Raw genomic sequence first — 18,115 nt, 5'->3', positions numbered from 1 at the left:
CGCTGCTGACAGGAACTTACTGGCCAGGTGGCCCGGGGCCTGGGGCGGGAGGGCCTTGGGTACAATCGGCCGAGACAGGGCTGCTTTGGTCAGGGAGGACTGGATGGGCCGGAACGAGCCTCTGCCTGGGGGGATGAGAACAGGAAGAGACGCGTCGGCCGGCACCCTCAGACCACTCACGGGGCCATAGCAGCAGCCGGATGCATCGGGACGCACTGAACCTCCCCAACACTTGCTGACTCGGCCAAGTCACAGGTCAGACGGGGCCCTGATGGGAGAAGCCCGGCGGCTGGGACGCAGAGCCGCCTCGCTCCCCGGGTCTCGGGGAGGACGCAGTGGTACTGCCACTGGTGCGGCCCACCTGACCCGACCTTGACTCGGCAGCTGGGCTCTCTGCCGGATGGGGCAGCTGCAGGGGCACAGGAAGCCACTGCTGCGCACAGAGCCTGACAGGCGCGGATCAAGGCTAGCTTGGAGATGCACCGCAGAGGGCGGGCGCCACGCACGACTCCGCTGCGGAAGGAAGTGTCCCTCAAAGCCAGGGCCCCTGTGCTTCTGGGCCCGCGGCAGCGTGCCGTGCTCACGCCATAGTCACACCTACTGGGGGCAGACGACAGATGCCCCTGAACACAACCGAGCAGAGCCTCCAAGCCAGGGCCCCAGGAGCCCACCTTTGAAGGGAGATGCCCGCACCCCACCCACCAGGGGGTCCGCAGCTCTGCAGCCCTGGCCCACACAGGGGCACACCCGGTGTTTATGGACAGGATGGACAGAGGAATGCTGGGGAGGTCACCCCAGGAGCCGATGGCACAAACGTCTACTGTTGCCAAAGCTGAGGCCATGTGCAGCCGAGGAGTGAAGCCTGAGCACTTACCAGTTATGGAAGAATTGGACAGGATGGAGAAGGAGCAGACGTTGTGGGACTGGTTTTCAGACGGCCGAGGAAGCAGCGTTCTCTGTGGAGGGAGGAGGACCAGTGGTCAGGTGACGGAGAGGCCCTTAGGGAACGAGTGACGGGCCGCAGGGGACACTCCAGGTACGAGAGGGCCGAGTGTGTCCCGATGGGGCTCTGGGCTAGAGCCCACGATACAAGGGCACCTGGGCAGCTGAGGACAGCAGCCTCTCTGGAGAGGGCCCCAGGGAGCGATGCCAGGATGGCCCTCCGCTGTCCCGGAAGGGCCTCCAGCCCTGCACATCTGCTTGTGAGCACTGCACGTGGATGGCTACAAGACACCCCCCAGACCTGCGACTCCTCACATGTGTGGCGAAGCAAAGAAAGTGGCTCCTTATGACACAGAGGCCTGAGCCACTCTGCCCACCCCTTCGTGCTCCCGGCCTAGGTCTCCTGGGTGTGAATAATTAAGTGCCACCTAGTAGGAAATGATGGGGATGGCTGAGACCGTCAGTCACTGAAGTAAGATGTGACGGAGACGAGATACTCCCGGCTCTGGGCGCACGTGCGCTCTGCAGATGTTCGCGGATGTCTCTGTGCCCCGCAGAAGCCCCCGGGGCGCCAGTGCAGAGCAGAGGCACGGTGGGTACTGCCAGGGTCGGAGAGGGGGGTGGGGAATGCTAGGGTTCCCACGGCCCCTCCGCCCCACCCTGAGCGTGTGACAGCACCCTGGGCGGAAGGAAACGACAGCCCAGAGCCATGTGCCTACAGCACCTTCTATAAAAACAGTAGATGTGAAGACCACACACATACTGTGGATGGTTCCGTGTATGTGAAATGCTCAAAAAAGCAAATCCACAGAGACAGAAAGTAGGTTGGTGGCAGTAGCAGCTGCCAGCGTCTGGAGGGAAGCGGCAACTCCGGGAACATGAAAATGTTCCGGCATCGGATGGCGGTGGCCGGCGCCCGGCCTGTGGAGGCACAAAAACCCCTGACCGACACACGTCAGACCTTCCCACCTCATGAATCACAAACCGAAGTTGTCACACAACTGAACGAAAGAGTGCCACCGCCGGCCGGGCAGACCCGTAGCCCCACGAGCCAGCGAGCGTCCTCCCACTCCCCAGGCCAGGACGCGGCGCGTCCCCAGATCCACTGCTCTCGGTGCAGCGCACACGGGTTCTCGAATACAACGATCCCCCGTCTCCACGGGGCACATGTCCCCAGACCCCCTGCATGCCGCCGAGTGCAGCCGCTCTCGAACCCCACGTGCGGACGAACCCGTGACCCAGCCTGTAAGTGAGGCACGGTAACAACGCACCACCAGCCAGCACGATGACAAGACGCCATGACAGGAACGTGCGGGCGTGGCGGGCCTCAAAGGACCTCGGGGTGCCGCACTGACTCCGGTCCCCCATCTCGTTGCCCGCATGAGGAGGTGGGCAGGGTGAGCGGCACAGGCGTGTGCCGGCCCGGGCACGATCCGCGGCTCCGGGGGCCGCCGCGCGCCACCCGCCTCAGCCCCGCCACGCAAGCTCGCTTCTACCTGAGGTCATCTCGAGACAGAAGAGGTTTCCCGGAGGCCGTAGACAGCACTACCAGACCTGCGCGTTCACTCTGACGTACTACACGTTCCTCCCCGTCTACGTTACGGGCCTCACGGATTTCCCTTTTTACCTGCGAACGCCCAGGGCCTCCCCCTCCGGCTGTGTCCTAGGGGCTGCACCCGTGGCTCCCGGGGGGCCTCGCATGCACTGTTAGAGCTCGGGAGAGCCCTGGCCTCTGCGGCTCCCCCAACCTTGCCAACTGCTTCCACTGACTAAGTGCATCTAAAGAGACGCTCCGAGAACCGTGAACACATCCCTTCAAGGGACCCCCGTGGGACTCGAATCCCCACAACTTCCCGGTATTTTTTCCAAGAGTTTTCATGCTACGTAAAGATCATCACTACTTCGGGGTACAGTCAGAGCCCTTGTTTCTTCTCCGCCCCATGCATGGGAAGGAAGGAGGGGGCCCTGCGGAGGCCCGAGGGGAGGGGGCGCAGGTTCCCGAGGGCGCCCTGACCTGGACCACCAGTGGCTTCCGCAGGTGCCGGTTCCGCAACTTCCTAGGCTTCGGCAGAAAGAAATCCGACTGCATCTGCGAGGAGATAGGGCGGGCCTGAGAGCAGGCCCCCGGGGCCCCTGGACGCAGCCCCTCCTGCCCCCGAGAGGAGGGCGCGCCCCCACTTACGCTTATGGAGTTGAGGTGCTGACGGAACGTCAGCTCTGTCTCCTTGCCGGGAGAGTAGAGCTTGCCGTGCCGGCTGTTGGGCGGCAGAGTAGTGGGGACGGCGAAGAGGCCACCGTCTGAGTCGCCGCGGCCTGTGCTCGCGGGTCCGGCCACCAGGAGGGGTCTCGGTGAGTTTCTCAGACCTAGAGGCCAAAAGACAGCCAACACGACCGCTAGCCCAGCAGCATCCCCGGCGCAAACCCCGCGGTCTCAGGAAGAAAACCAGAATGGAATTCGGAACAACTATCCTGATCTCAGTCCCCAAACCTGCCTTCCTATCTACCCCCGGAACTCCAGCTCCCGCTGCGAGTCCACCATGGCCCTCGCTGGGAAAGGCGCTCTGCCACATGTGTCCCCAGCGGAAGCGCAGACAGGCCTTCGAAGGCATGTCAGAACTGGAAGGCCTCCCAGACCGTCTGTGTAGACATGCAGTCAGCAAGGCTTCTCTGTGAAGGGCCAGAGAGTAAGGGCTGCCTTGGCGGGCCGTCCGGGTCTGCGGCCGGGCCTTGCCCTCGGCGTCTGTCCCGCACAAACAGCCCGAGATAAAAGGACAGAAAATATGACCTAGGAACCGCTCCGTTGGGACCCTGCTATCTCCTGCATACTCCCTCACTTTGCGGTGGGGACTGGTCCCCTTTCCTTCCTTTATTTACCAATCTGTGACATGCCACTCCTCCTCGTGCAGTCCAGAGACGGGCCCTCTAAGCACCAGTCTGGGCTCTGGGGCTGCAAGTGTATTGGTCTAGAAGCATCCTCAATTCAGAAAGAGAATGGATGTCCAAGACTGCACATAACTATGGAATTTTAAAACCAGGACGAAAGGCAGGAGACCACACAGTCCACCGGGCAGCCCCCAACGGACACTGCGTCCAGGCCGCCCCACAGTGCTCTCATTACACAGGCAGGCGATTCCCAACACAGAGAAAACACGAGGCCAGTGACACGCTCAGAACGTTCTCAGAACACAGCCCTAGAGAACCACTAACACACGGGACACTGGGACACTCAGTCTGTTTGGCCAAGAAGTCCCCATGCCTGCATGGATCACATTACAGACAAGGCGTGGGACTGCTTCCTGTACAAGGCACGTGGCCATCATGCAGAGACCCCGGCCAGTGTGACCTTCAAGACGTCCGGGACAGCTGAGGCCCTGCAGTGAGAGCGCTCACCTACGGGGACCGTTACAACACCCTTCACGCCTGGCGAGGACGTGCCAACGTGCCCGGCCTCCACACCTATTGTCCCGTACCAGGAAGCCCAGCTCGTGACCCTGAACCTAAGCTGCTCCCCAGACACGGCAGGACCAAGTGACCGCGCAGACCGGCAGGTTGGTGTTAAACCGCTGGCAAGCCCCGTAACTCGAGGGCTCGACACCTTTACTGTGAAGGGAAGAGTCCCTTCTCTGGCTGCAGCCCTGATTCACCGTGTCACAGCAGCTTCCACTGACCTCCCAACGGTCCCCCAAGTGACCAAACTGGCAAGGCGAGCCTATGGTAGCCCGGGCTCCAGCAGCCCAGGGCCTCGGAGCTTTGCGAGCCAGGCCCCGTGCTTCCTGGCCCCGAGAACGGTGGGGATCTGTGCGCTGACAGCTGATGGCTGGGCAGCGCGCACCGGCGCCCGCAGCCCTGAGCTGCCCGCACGCCCGGGAAGGCAGCCAGGACAGACGGCCTCACCTGAGGAGCAAGGCGCGGCGCTCGAAGGGAAGGCCTTGCTGCTGCGCAGGGCAGACTGGCCACGTGGGCAGCGGGGGCTCCGGGAGCTGGGGGTCACCACCTTCCCTGGTGGGGTCGTGGACTGCTCCTCCTGGACGGGCCTCGCTGCAGCCATGGAGCTGACGTTCCCTTCTGGAGCCTGCGACAGAAAGGGGCCACGAGAGCAGCCAAACTCAGCCCGCGGACAGTGGTTCTGGGATGGGTGCCCCCGAGTGGATGCAGGAGAATGCCCTCAAGCCTGGAGAGACACCAACAGGGTCAGAGACCACACATCCACGACGGCAAAGGTCAGTGTCCCCAAGTCACGTGGCAGCAAGCCACTTGTAAAACGCCCAGTTGGGCAGGTTCTCAGGGGGCACAACTGTTCCCTCTCTTGGCTTTGCTGCATGGAGGCAACACGGACAGGCCACCCCATCGAGCAGGGACAGGTGGTGGGACGGCATGAAGGCAGCGCGCTGCTGGAGACAGCTGCCAGATGGCGGGTCCACGTGAGGGGGCTGCACGGGCCTGTCCCCATCCTGAGTCAGAGGACTCGGTTTCTACAATTAGAAGCGCTCGCGGCCCAAGAGCCGTCTGCGGAGTCGGAACACCAACCTCGCAGGCTGCTGCTGAGCCACAGGGGCCCCGCCGTGGAGACGCCCCCTCGACCCCGCCTCAGGCCTCACCCTGGCGACTTCCTCCCCAATCTCCCCCAGGGCCCACCTTCCCGAGACTGAGGGAACCCCGAACCCCGCTGTCAGTGCAGCCTCGCCTGGAACACTTGTTCAGTGACCTTGTGTCGTCCTGTGTCCCCTAGAGCCCTCACCCAGCTTTTCCTCTCCAAGGGACCCTCTCTCTCCGTTCCCTCCTAGGTGGCTTATTCAGGGCCACTACCCAACCACCTAAGCGCGAGCCCAGCAGCCTCCGGCCGAGGTCCTGACTGTCTGGGGCCTGGGCACCCGCCGCACCTGCTCGCAGGCCCGGCCGGCCGGTCTTCCATTCAAGGTCCCCCAGCTCAGCTCCGGCCTCTAGCCAGTCTCCTCACACCCGAGAGGAGTGTGATTTTGTCAAAATCACCTGGGGCCCAGGGGTGCAGACATGCTCTCTGGGCCACAAGAGCATGCGTCTCCCACAAGTCCCCAGGAGACACGGAGGCTGCTGCTGGGGCCCCACCCTGGGCCATGGCCCTGAGCACCCTGCTCTGAGCTCTCTGTAGAGTTTCCAAGCTGTTCTACCCTGCTCTCCCAGGCAAGGCCAAGGCCAGTACCAACGTCCCCCGCTGCCCCAGGCTTCTCAGGAGCTGGCCTCGCTTGGCCTCCTTCCCCAAGGTGTGGGTTACCCTCCTGTTTCTCTAGGATCCTCCCAAGTCCTCCAAAACCCTAACCTGAAATTGCCTTCTAAATTCATCTATGTCCAGTTACCCAAGCACTGCCCGTGCCTGCCCAGGGGTCACGGGCCTCCACACCAAGAAATCTAAAGGCCGCTCACTGCTCACCCTCGGGGCTTGCCCGAGCAGCCTCTGCAGGGTCCCTGCTAGGTCCGGCCAATCCCCACCCACCCTGCGAGAGCCATCTCCCCCTGCACTGGTGTGCACCCATGCATGTGCTGACAGAGCACCTCCCGGAGGCAAAAGCCTTGTAGGGCACAGGGACGCAGCCCGGAAGGGGGGAGGGAGGGGGAGGGGGGGAGATAAGGGTGGGAGAGGCGAGAAGAGCCCAACAGGAGGCTCGTGGAGGGCTGTCTGCCCAGGAGAAGTAGAAGGCACGCTGTATAGATGTGACTCAGCACTGAAGGGTCCACAGGGACCCCACAGTCCCATTCTGTCCCCCAAGCTACACCCCCTCCTTGGCCACCACGTTCCTCCTGGGACTCTCGAAGCCCCACTCTACCAAACGCTGAGCCCACACAGCAAATTAGGAGCCCCCTGCAGCAGACCCTGTTCTCTCGTGCCCACGAAAGCCCACTGGACTTTCTCATCGGTGGCACCTTCTGCCCCGTCTCTTCTGACTCAGGGCCCCCAGGAGGGGGTGGGTCACAGCCACTCCCCAGCTTTGGGACCACCCACCACAGAGCCTGCCAAGGGGCCCTGGGGCCTTCGCCCCACCTCCTGGACCGCAGCAGATGCCTGGGCCAGCATGTGAGGGCTCAGCGTGTTCGCTGCAGCCTGGCGAGGCAAGGTGTGGCGGCCGGGGCCCTGCCCGCTCTCCCCGCCGGGCCCGCGCGCACTCACCAGCCTGGGGCTCGCCTCGGTGGAGATGAGCTTCAGGAGGCAGCTGAGCAGGCGCTGCTTGTGGGAGGCGGGCGCCGCGGCGCCGCAGGGGCCCTGCACCGCCAGCCAGTCGTACTCCAGCTGCAGCTTGGTCGGCTTGCCCATCATGAGGTAGACTTCGGCCAGCGTGAGGCTCTCGGAGGTCTGCAGGCTCCAGCCCTCCTCGCGGAGCTGCTGGGCGAGCCGGCTGGCCGGGACGTCCTTCGGAGGCTTGGCAGCAGGCTGTCCCTGAGGCAGGGGGCCCAGAGGGGTCCCCTTCTCCTGGGGCTCTTCCGCGGGTGCATCTGCTGAGTCTTTAGTGCAAACATCTGGCTGGAGCCCAGGGCTGGGCTGAGGCTCTGGACCCGGGGGTGCCCGGACAGGGGAAGGGGCCCTGGCGTGGGCGACATCTGCTGCCTCCCCGCTGCCAGGGCCGCGAGTCTCCGGGGAGGCGCACCCCGAGGGCCGCGAGTCCGCGCACCGGCACTGCGCGGGGATGATGAGGTCCTGGCAGGACTTCATGTAGCGGGGGAAGGGGTCAAGGAGGGAGAGCTCGTCCTCCAGCTCTGGGGGCTGGCCGCAGGCGCATGGCACGTCGCTGGGCTCTCGGGTGGGGCCATCTGCAGGGGCAGCGGCGGGGGTCTTCTCGAGCTGCGCCCCCGCATCCTGGAGCCTGTCAGGGGTGTCTAGGCCACTGAGGCTTGTGGTGGCCCCCTCCCCAGTGGCACTTTCGGGGGAGCTCTCTCCAGAGCTCTGTGAAGCGTCGGTGGACGGAGGGGGACGTCCCGGGCCCTTGCCCTCGGCGCCACCCCGGGGACACTTCACCTGGCCCCTGGCTGTGCCCTGGCCACTCTGGATGCCCAGGATTTGCGCAGGAGGCAACGCATGAGTGTCCCTGGCGCTCTGCCTGCACCGGCCGCCCTCCTGCCAGTGCACCGTGCAGAAGGCTTTGGAGTGCACCACGCGGGCCACGCCGGGCAGCGGTGTGAGCGTGCAGCTCTCCCCGGGGAACAAATGCAGCGCCACCTTCTCCTGCACAGGCGCGGCAAGCGAGTGCTGCAGCTGCCGATCCTCCAGCGTCTTCCGCTGCCACAGAGGTCAAGGAACAGCCGGCAGCAGCAGGCCCCACCAGTGACCGCGAGGCCTCGCATCCAGCACCTGCCAGCTGGGGATGGCGGGCCGGGGGGAGCCATGGACACAGGGAGTCTGGGGCTGTCCTCGGCTGCGCTGCTCAGCCCGCTGGCGGGGATGCCTAGCGCGCCCCTACCCCCGCCACAGGGGCCAGACACCTAAACCCAAGGACAAGGGGCTTCAGGTTTAGTTCCAGCTGGACGCCACCCTGTGGGACCACTGCACCTCGGGCCAGAGAAGCGAACCCCCATCCTCCGGCAGCAGGGGCTGTGGGGTCCGGGCAAGTTTGCCTTAGCAGGAAAAGGATACAATCCGCACTTCGTGCAGCGCCCACTTCTGTTTCAAGAACTCGATGAGGCTGGAGACCTTCCGGTGGAGCTCTACGATCATCCTGCAGAGAGTGCGGGCGGGGGCGCTGTTACACGGGGGCACCTTTCGGAGGGCGGCACGCGGCCCCGGCAGCGAGGCGAGGCCACGTGATTGTGGGAGGGCATCAAAGGAGGGGCCAAGGCCACAGTACCCCAGCAGGCCACATACTCCTTTTCTTAAAAACGAACCTTTAAATTGAAATCACTAAAAACTCTCGTGAAACTGTAAAAAAAAAGAGAGAGAGAGAGAAAGAGGGATCCCCTGTGCCATTTACACAGAGAACAAGATCTCCATCGGGACATGGGCCGTGGTGTGACCCACCATCTTATTTTAGTGCCTTCTGGGTCCAGAAAATGTGGCCTGACCAGCCTTAAGCCATACCAAGAAAATTTAGGGTGCCTGGGGGATCAGTCGGTTAAGCATCCGGCTTTGCTCAAGTCAAGATCTCATGGTTCGTGGGTTCAAGCCCCGCATCGGGCTCTGTGCTGACAGCTAGTCAGAGCTTGGGGCCTGTCTTCAGATTCTGTGTCTCCCTCTCTCTCTGACCCTCCCCTGTTCATGCTAACTCTCTCTCTCAAAAATAAATAAAACGTTAAAAAAAATTAAAACAAGGAAACAATGAGGTCCGGACACAAATGAATCTCAAAAAAGTCCCATTCCCATGGGGCGCCTGGGTGGCTCAGTTGGTAAAGCGTCCAACTTTGGCTCAGGGCATGACCTCATGGTTCACGCATTCTAACCTCACACCGGGCTCTGCTTACACAGCTCAGAGCCTGCAGCTTGCTTTGGATTCTGTATCTGCCTCACTCTGCTCCTCCCCCCGCTCTCTCAAAAATAAATATTTAAAAAATTAAAAATTTCAGGAAAAAAACTCTCCCATTCCCAGGAAGAAGCCAGAAGGAAAAAACACATGGCCACCACTCTCTTTAGTGAACTGTCCCCAACAGGCAAACCTAGAGACACACAGCAGATGGACGATGGCTAGAGGTCAGTGCTGGGGGGCAATTTAGTCAAAGGTTTCCTTTTGGGGGTAACGAAATGTTCCAAGCGAGACAGAGAAGATGCGCGTACGACACTGCGTGAAAGTCTTTAAGACCCAGAAGACTAAAGGTAACTCTACGTTACGACAATTTTGCCTCAAACAAAAAAGGTGTAAACGGGAAAAACGTCCACGCCTAGCGGGTGCCCTGAACACAAGCCAGACGCACGTGTCCGGGGAGACAGTGAGAGGAGTGGAAAGCGCTTGGGAGGGAAGACACGATGGAAAGGTTTTGGAGCCACCAACCCACGAAGCACAGTATCCTGCGCCCTGTGCTCGGACAGCGGGCACCGGCCAGGGCGGGGACAGGGAACACCCGGGTCTGAGGGCTGCGGGGCGCACACGTGGTGTCAGAGGGCGCAGGCCCATCCAGAGCGCCGGGGAAACCCCGCCGCCCCCGCAGACGCGAAGGCCGGGTCACCTGAGCCGCGGGTTCTGGGCCAGGCTCTGTACACGGGCCCAGGCGTGGTTGTTCCTCGGCTGCAGCTCCACGGGGACCTTGAGGGGCAGGCGCACAGGCTTCTGGTCTTCATCGTCACTCAAGCCTGTGACGGGAAGAGGCTGTGAGAGCCGGACACATGGACATCGGTGCAAAATGAGAAGAGGTGCGCCAGGCAGACGGCCCAGAGAGGGAGAGCGGGGCTGGCGGGGGAGCCCGTGAGGCTCCACGCTCGGAAGGAGGGCTGCGACGTGGCTGCTTGTGCACGTGTGAGCCAGAGCCACGGACCAAGCCATGGCGGGCCACGAGAGAGCCGCCTGCAACGTGCGGGGCCGCCGAGCCTGATTTCCTACACGGCCACGTGGCCGTGACAAGGGGTCCCGACGGGCTCTGAGCTGACGGCTCAGAGCCTGGAGCCTGCCTTAGATTCTGTATCTCCCTCCCTCTCTGACCCTCCTCTGCTCACACGGTCTCTCTCTCTCAATAATAAATAAAAACCATTAAAAAGAAAAGGGGTCTCGAGTGCAGGTGCCGCCAACTGCTGGGACCACATTCAGAAGTCACAGAGGCAGCGCGGGACACACCTGCGGCTCGGCCTGTGCACCGCGAGCCCCGCCCACGTCACATACCGTCCGGGTCACAGAGCTTCTTCAGAGCCCGGCACATGGGCGCTTTGATCCGCAGGTTTCTCCCTTTGTAGCGCACAGTGGTGGCCCTGGGGACAGAGTTTCACGAACACAGTGAAGCCTCTAAGTGAGGCTCCCCGCCCAGCGCGCGCACACGCGCGCGCACACACACACACACACACACACACACACACACACACGCAGGGCACCCAGCACATGTGGAACTTGGACAGATGAGGGGTCCCCATGAAGCTGCTAGGGTCACAGCTCCTGTCCCCCGAGCCTCACGCTGCAGAGGATACCCGCCCGCCCTCCAGCCTGCTGACCAGTGCGGCGCCAGCTGCTGTCCGTCCCCGGAAAACCTGCCTCGAGGGAGCCCCCATCGGACAGCAAATGCACACCCCTCTCTCCGCCCCTTCCTCCTACTGAGGCCCCGAGAGCAGGTATGAGTCCCCCGGCAGGGCCCAGGGCGGCAGTGCCCAGGGAGTCCGGCCTCTCCCAGGCGGCAGGCACGGTGCGCCTGCTGCTGCTCTACGGACTGACCTGCGGGCAGAGGCCCCGACTGTCACAGCTGTGGGTGACACTCCGTCTGGGCGCCACTGCCCTGGGCCCTGCGGCTCTCGCTCTGCCTCCACTAAGTCACAAAGGACACATGTCTCCTGGAGCTGCTGTACCAAACCCGGACCTCCGGGACGACCCGCCCGATGCCAGGGAATGAAGGAGGTTTTTGTTTTGGAAAAATGGCCAAGGTCCGTGTAGACCGTTTACGACTGTGTGTCGGCCAGTTTTTTGGATGTTGGCCAGCTGGGTGGGACCCCCTCCAGGAGAGCTGCAGTGTTCCTAATGCATTTCTAAGAAAACCTCAGTGGAAAAAGTCACAAAATGCACAGGGATGTGAAAAAAAATGATAGATTTCTACCTGGACCTGCTTACCACAGAAGAATTTGCCTGCACGGTTACTTTTGCAGAGGGAGGAGGGCGGGGGACTCAGGTCCACTTCTGTTTTACACTGAGGTTTGAACCACTGGACGTTTTTACAAGACTGTCAGTACAGCACCCACGCAGCTCTACAACGGATCTCCCAGAAACAACACTGCCTGAAACCGGAGCTCCGAAGGCCAAGGGCACCCTGCAGCGGAGCAGGAAACAAGGCCGAGCACCCTCCTCCTTGGAAGGAAAACCGCTCAAACTTCCTTTCCCTGAAAGGATAGATTTCATCACTGCCCCCCAGGAGTGTTTCTAAGGCCTAGCAGGAGGTGTGATGTGGGCCAGGGCCAACAGCTGGGGACAGCCCACTCGCACAGGATTCCAGTGGGGACATGTCCGCCGCCATTGTGCAGCTACTGGTGGCGGCTGGGCCGCAGCACCGGGAATCCTATATGGGACGCCGAGAGCAACACTGAGCGACGGCCAGGCTGCCCAGAGACCAGGGGACCCTGGGAGGCCTGCTCCCTGCATGGTGGCAGGTGGCACGATTCAGAGGACCGCGTCCACGTGGGACCCAACGCTTGCAGCAGTCATCTCAATCCGGGAAACAGATCGGTGTGTTCCAGACAGACTTGGTCTCGGCAGCCAGCTCCAGTGACAAGCGTGGCTCTGGGGCTGGTGGCTCTAGGGCTGGAAGGCCTCCCTGAGCCAATCCAACAACACGCAGTGGGAGGGGCCGAGCCTTGGGGCACCTGCGTTTGCTTGTGATAATCACATTTTCCGTTAAACTGCTGTTTCCTGACTTCCCTTTTTTTTTTTTCAAGTGAAATTGAGCAGCCCTTTGGTATGACCAGAAAACGTTCTGAGATGACAGTCCCTTCCCTTTCCTCTCAAAGGGAAGTTCTAGGAGTGGCCTGAGGCCAGAGCCTGCAGGGCAAGGCCAGCTCTGGGAGGGAAGGCGCAGTGCCCCCAGGCCACGGGCCTCGGCACAACACTCACAATGTGACCTCTGATGGAGGTTCACACAGAGGGCTCCGTGCAAACCCCACACTGTTGTTGCTGTGACACAACCGGCAGCACACCAACTCCTCTGCGTGTACGTGCACCGCAGCCTGGCTTTCCTGTCCGCAGCGTCACGTGACGAGCCCAGGAAGTGTGCTGGGTCTATGCAGCCTACCTGTGACAGTCCTCGGGGGAGCCGGTTTGCTCCCGAGTCCTACAGCTCCATACCGGAAGGACATCCACAGTCCCTGAACAAGGCCTGCATGAGCAGCCTGGGCGGGAAGGGACTTAAGTCAATGCTCCCCGAGTTCCGGCCTAAAACGAAGCCGCAGGTCTCCGGGCACCGTGCTGGGCGTCCCCTCTGGTCGTGGGAACCAGCGTGCGCCGCTGGGAGAACGGACACATCAGGCCGTGGGCCGGAGGGCACAGCAGGGCCCATGGGCTCCACACAAGGGCGCAAAAGCGCCAAGAGAGGGAGGGCAGCGCTTGCAACAGAGCTGGAGTGAATGGACGCACACAGGCCACAGACGCCAACTCTGGCATAAGCCACACGTCATGCATGACAGACTCAAGTTTCCAATCATAAGACTCGCACACGAGGATGCAGCAGCACGTGACTTTTGGGCACGAAATCGTGGAGACTGAGGTCACGGCCCCGACGGGGACTGGGCACCACGAGAGTGGGACAAGCCGCGGACCAGGGGGTTCTGCCCGCTGTCCCTCCGACACCAGACTCACGTCTGGGAGGAGGGAGAAAAAGGCGAGAAAATGCAGTTTCAGTGAAACCTTCTCTCCGGCCCGCCGGCAGCCCTGACACTGGAGTCCCGCACAGCACACACGACCTTCCCTGCCCTTCCCTTTCCGGCTTAAAGCTACTGTTTGATGAAAAGACTAGAAGTTCCCTTATCAGGACAGCAGCTGCCCCTCAAGGTCCTGAAAGCCTGGCTTCCAAACTCCTTGGAGACTCAGGCTGTCCCAAACCGCCCCGCCCCCCCCCCAACCTGAAAGCACAGACGCGGCCGCTCCTCACCCCCCAGCGGTGCTCCTCCTGCCGGCCAGACGCGGCCGCTCCTCACCCCCCAGCGGTGCTCCTCCTGCCCGCGGGGCCGGCCGGCCGCTCCTCACCCCCCACGGTGCTCCTCCTGCCCGCGGGGCCGGCCGGCTTTAATGACGTCACCTCTTTGCAGCAAACCCATCTCCAGGACTCGTCCTTAGCTGTTGGCTCACGAACCCCACGGTGCGACACTCCAAGAATTCTCTAAACTCAAGATTCGAGCAGGCCTGTCACCAGAGACACACAGATGGACAAGCACCAGATGCTCAAGGCACCAACACCCCCAGGAGATGCCACCGCAGCCCACGAGGACGGCTCAGAACAGCCCGAAGGCTGAGTGTGCGGGGGCACGGGCAGAGCCCGGGACCACCCGGTGCCAGCTGCCCACGAAGTGGCACACACCCACCTGTGGACTAGCCTGGGTGACCCAGAATGCACACCTGCAGGCCAAGGTGCAGAGCGTCTCCTTCTGTGTAACACCCGGTGTTCCTCACTGGGGGACAGACTGACGGACAGCCCCGGGGTGGGGGGGTTACTGATCTGCAGGACAGGCACGAACTGCGGACCCACAGGGACAGATCTCAAGAGTACACGGCCGAGCAGAAGATGCCAACCTACGAAGGCCACACGTGGTGTGAGCCCATTTGGATGGTGCTCTGGGAAAGACAGGACCATGGGGGAGAGCAGCTGAAGGGCTGCCGGGGCTGGGGGGCGCCCACGAGGGGGGATGGGGGTGGCACCCAACCCCGTGCCCCTCTTAGAACTCGGAAGAGTAAGTGGAAGAAACCAGTCTGAAAAGGATGTCTGTCCTGGACACCAAGTCAGCAGCATTCTGGAAAAGGCAGCTGTGCAGACACTCAAGGTGGAGGTCACCAGGGGCCAGGAAGGGGGAAATGACTGGTGGAGCGCGGGGGACTCCCGGGGCAGTGGCACTACTCTGCAGGACCCTGGGCCAGCGAGGCAGGACACTGCACATTTCACTGTGCGATCACGCGACACTGCGTCCGCTCAGAGCCCACTCACTGAACGGCACGCGCCACGGCCACAGAGGCGGCCACAGTCCAGCAGGGAAAGACAGATCAAAACACGGCAGGACAAGTGACACACACCCCTGTGCATGTGCGCGCGCACACATGCGGGACTGCCCTCGCCATCATCCAAGCACACGCTACGGACGCGCTGCTGCCCCGGTAAAGCAGGTGAAGGGCACGCAGCTGTCCACCGTAACAGTTGTTTCAACCTCTCTGATAGATGACCTTTTTCATGATAAAATTTTCTGGAAGATAAGAACAGGACCATCTTGTTTCTTAGACACAGAAAAGTTTGGTGTCTGACACTCGTGTACCCAAGCAGACAAAGCACCTGGCGGCACCTGGCATCAATGTGCTTCTCCACCTGGGATCTGCGGGGGGGTGGGGGGGCCCTGGACCCCCGAGTGACCAGTAAGGAGCCGGGCAGGGGAGTCCCTGCGGCACCAGATGGAGTGCCGTGCTGACGAGTCATGCGTGGAAGATGCGGGACAACTCATGCAGTCCCAGGGCTGGGGAGGGGCGTCCCAGCTCATAGCTGAGGGACGGCCAAGAGCCTGTCACCGAGGGCGCGGACGGGGCGGCAGAAGGACACAACAGTCAGAAACTGGACTCCCAAGGAGGCGTGCAGCCCGCCACCCGCAGCTCGGTTCCAGCGACACTCCTGAGCACCCCCACCCCCACCCCCGGCAACAGACGCGGTGCGGGGCCCTGGAGGGAGGAGGAAGCAGCAGCCAGGCCCTCGCGAGCTCTGTGCTGGAGCTGGCTCCTATCCGTCCCGGACCCGAGGTCTCAGGGCCGGCGCTGGGGGGTCTCCCTCACCCCACAGCCCTCCGAGGGGTCCTAGACGGTTCTACCACCAGGCAGCGACAACACCCATGCACAAGGAGGCCCAGCCAAGGCTGAAGCCACAAATGTTACATTTTCGCTGCCAAAAATACAGACAAATGCATTTTTATAAATATAATCCCACAGAGCAAACGTGATAAAAGCAGATTGAAGCTAATAAAAAAGAACACCTTCCCCCAACATGCAACTTTTCTCTTCTAGACAAAGGCACTCTTGTTAAAGACTCAAATAATAAAAGACACCTGTGAAGTCAAGAAGGGGTGGGGTCCCACCACCTGGGTGGCTCAGGCCAGTAAGCATCTGAATTCAACTCAGGTCATGATCTCGAGATTCGTGGGTTCGAGCCCCTCGTCGGGCTCTGTGCTGACAGCTCAGAGCCTGGAGCCTGCTTCAGATCCTGTGTCTCCCTCTCTCTCTGCCCCTCCCCTACTCACCATCTCTCGCCCTCAACCATAAACATAAAATAAAAGAATCTACCACCCAAAAAGAATCCCGGTGAGGTGGGAGGCACGCTCTGAGCCACCCCGCCTCACTTCCACACCCGGGAACACAGGTCCCCAGTCCCACAGGCCCAGAACCTAGTCTCTCTGTGACGCCCCTTTGCTAGCAAGAGTGAATCTGAGATGTTACCAGGGTGGCTCCCACTGATCTCAGCGCTCCCTAGAGGCGGGGCTGTGGGGTCCGCGGGCACCACTGGGCAGCCGGAGCTCTGACAGCTCTCCGCCCACGCCCACCACTATGAACAGGGCCTGTGTGTCCGCTTCCTTCCTACCCAGAGCAGAGCGGGGGGCATAAGGCGGGTCCTGGGGAGGTGGGAGGCAAAAACCGACCCCCCTGACTTCTTGATCTGAGTGGGACCGACGAAGACTCCGCACTCACAGGGCTGAGCAGGAAGGAGGTCCCGGGGTGCAGGAAGGAGGGAAGGGGCCACAGCGTGACTCTGGTTGTGGCCCCACAAGCCTGCAAAGTCACAGGATTCACTGGGAAGGTGGACACCCTCCCATGCCCTCAACCGGACCCGCCACTGTCAGCCTTGACCTTGTTCTCGGGGTGACATGGTGTCTGGGTGGCTCCTTCCCACGTCCCTGCATGCAGCCCGCACCGAGGCATGGGCAGCTGTGCGCCCCTCCCGGCAGCCGGAGGCCCCACACAGTGACATGGAACTCTGCCCGGGAAATTCATCCCTTGTCCCCCACGGAGTCACCCAATCGCTGATCACATCGGTCCAGACACATGCACGTTTACTGCTGACGGGTCATAACCCAACTGTAAACATCACAGCAAACGGGAAGCCCTGCTTGTCCAGAGCCATCCTATCACATCACCTCTGGGCTTTCCTGGGACCATCCCTCGCTGAGACCAAGGACACCTGGCACCGTGTCTGCGGTTACCCGGACCTTCGGGTCCCCAGCAGTCCCCACCCCTGATCCTCCGGCAACCTTCAAACTTACCAGAACGTGCCTTCCTCACACCGGATCGGTCGTGAGACATTAGGCCCACATGCCCTCCCAGAGACCCGGAGACCACACTGTCCCTGTCCCCGTGCGGGCCCTCCCAGCAAGACCAAGACAGAGCCTATGACAGGAGCCGAACAAGCTCATGGCTTTCCCGTCCGACTGCCGCACAAGCCCTGAGCACAAAGAACCAGGAAGAGACTCAGCCAAGGACTCCGGGGTGACTCAAGTACAAGGTCGAGTGAGAGCTCCCGCAGTCGCATCCGCCTCACGGGAGCTCTCCCCTGCCGGCCCACAGTAAGGTCAGAAACCGCCTGGGCCAAGGACGCCTCGCCTTCCTTCCCTCCAAGGTTCCCGGGCACACACACGCTGCTCCAAGAGCCCACAAGCTCAGAAGCTGCGGCGGGGGGGGGGGGGCATGACAAACGACACACAAGGCCATGGCTGGCAGCCTCCAGGAGGCTCCGTCTACCCACAGACACGAGTTTTGACTGAAGGGGACTGCCCGGCAGTGGGGCTGAATCGGGGATGTGCACAGCCGTCCCCATCAGGCCCGTTCACAGAAACAAGCCCCGACTTCACAGGAGGACCCGTGAGCAGAGACGCTGGGCTGCAGCCAGAGGACTCACCCTGAGGGACAGGGGCTCCAGGCCATCCGACACCAGGAGGGGGGAGAGAAGGGACCGGGATGCCGTAGGCCTGTCTGCAGAGGTAGCAGAGGTGCCTAGCCTCCGACCAGCAGGGGTCTGGGGGAGGGCTGGGGGGCCCACCTGAGCCGAGGAGCAGGGGTCAGGGGAGGTGAGGCGGGACAGACAGAGCAGGCAGAGGCAAGGGACCAGCCTGGTGAGAAATCCACACACACAGAACCCGCCGACCGTGGAACAGGGGGTGGTCAGGGCACCTATGAGGCCGAGGGCCCGATGGGGTGGAACCGGAACCGGACAGGCCGGCTGCACCGCCTCCACCTGACCGGGGAGAAGAGCCAGAGGCGGCCAGGAGGCCCGAGTGTGGGGTCGGGGCTTCCCAGAACCACAGGAGACTCCCAGCTGGGGCCCAGGGGAGGCCTGTGACACGACAGGATTTATGAACTGACGG

General features: G+C 62.1%; 1 protein-coding gene across 6 annotated transcripts in view; it reads right to left on the bottom strand.

The window, feature by feature from the left end:
* CRAMP1 (cramped chromatin regulator homolog 1) overlaps positions 1–18,115 on the bottom strand; it is a 53,052-nt gene that overhangs the window by 9,624 nt on the left and 25,313 nt on the right. For 5 of the 6 annotated variants that reach the window (XR_003912467.1, XM_029949600.1, XM_029949598.1 and 2 more), the window contains 9 exons: positions 10,710–10,795; positions 10,063–10,186; positions 8,543–8,624; positions 7,085–8,188; positions 4,837–5,014; positions 3,125–3,306; positions 2,957–3,031; positions 875–956; positions 21–125 (listed from right to left, as the gene is read on the bottom strand). Coding sequence is in view for 5 of the 6 variants with exons in the window: in XM_029949600.1 (XP_029805460.1) it covers positions 21–125; positions 875–956; positions 2,957–3,031; positions 3,125–3,306; positions 4,837–5,014; positions 7,085–8,188; positions 8,543–8,624; positions 10,063–10,186; positions 10,710–10,795 (2,018 nt within the window). In the remaining variant the exon portion in view is untranslated. Of the gene's footprint in view, positions 1–20; positions 126–874; positions 957–2,956; positions 3,032–3,124; positions 3,307–4,836; positions 5,015–7,084; positions 8,189–8,542; positions 8,625–10,062; positions 10,187–10,709; positions 10,796–11,639; positions 13,627–18,115 lie in introns of those variants that run through there. The other variant, XM_029949601.1, reaches the window with a different exon arrangement.

The sequence above is a fragment of the Suricata suricatta genome, chromosome 8 (assembly GCF_006229205.1).
Source record: "Suricata suricatta isolate VVHF042 chromosome 8, meerkat_22Aug2017_6uvM2_HiC, whole genome shotgun sequence".
Lineage (NCBI taxonomy): Eukaryota > Metazoa > Chordata > Mammalia > Carnivora > Herpestidae > Suricata > Suricata suricatta.
This window is presented reverse-complemented; position numbering and strand designations above follow the sequence as displayed.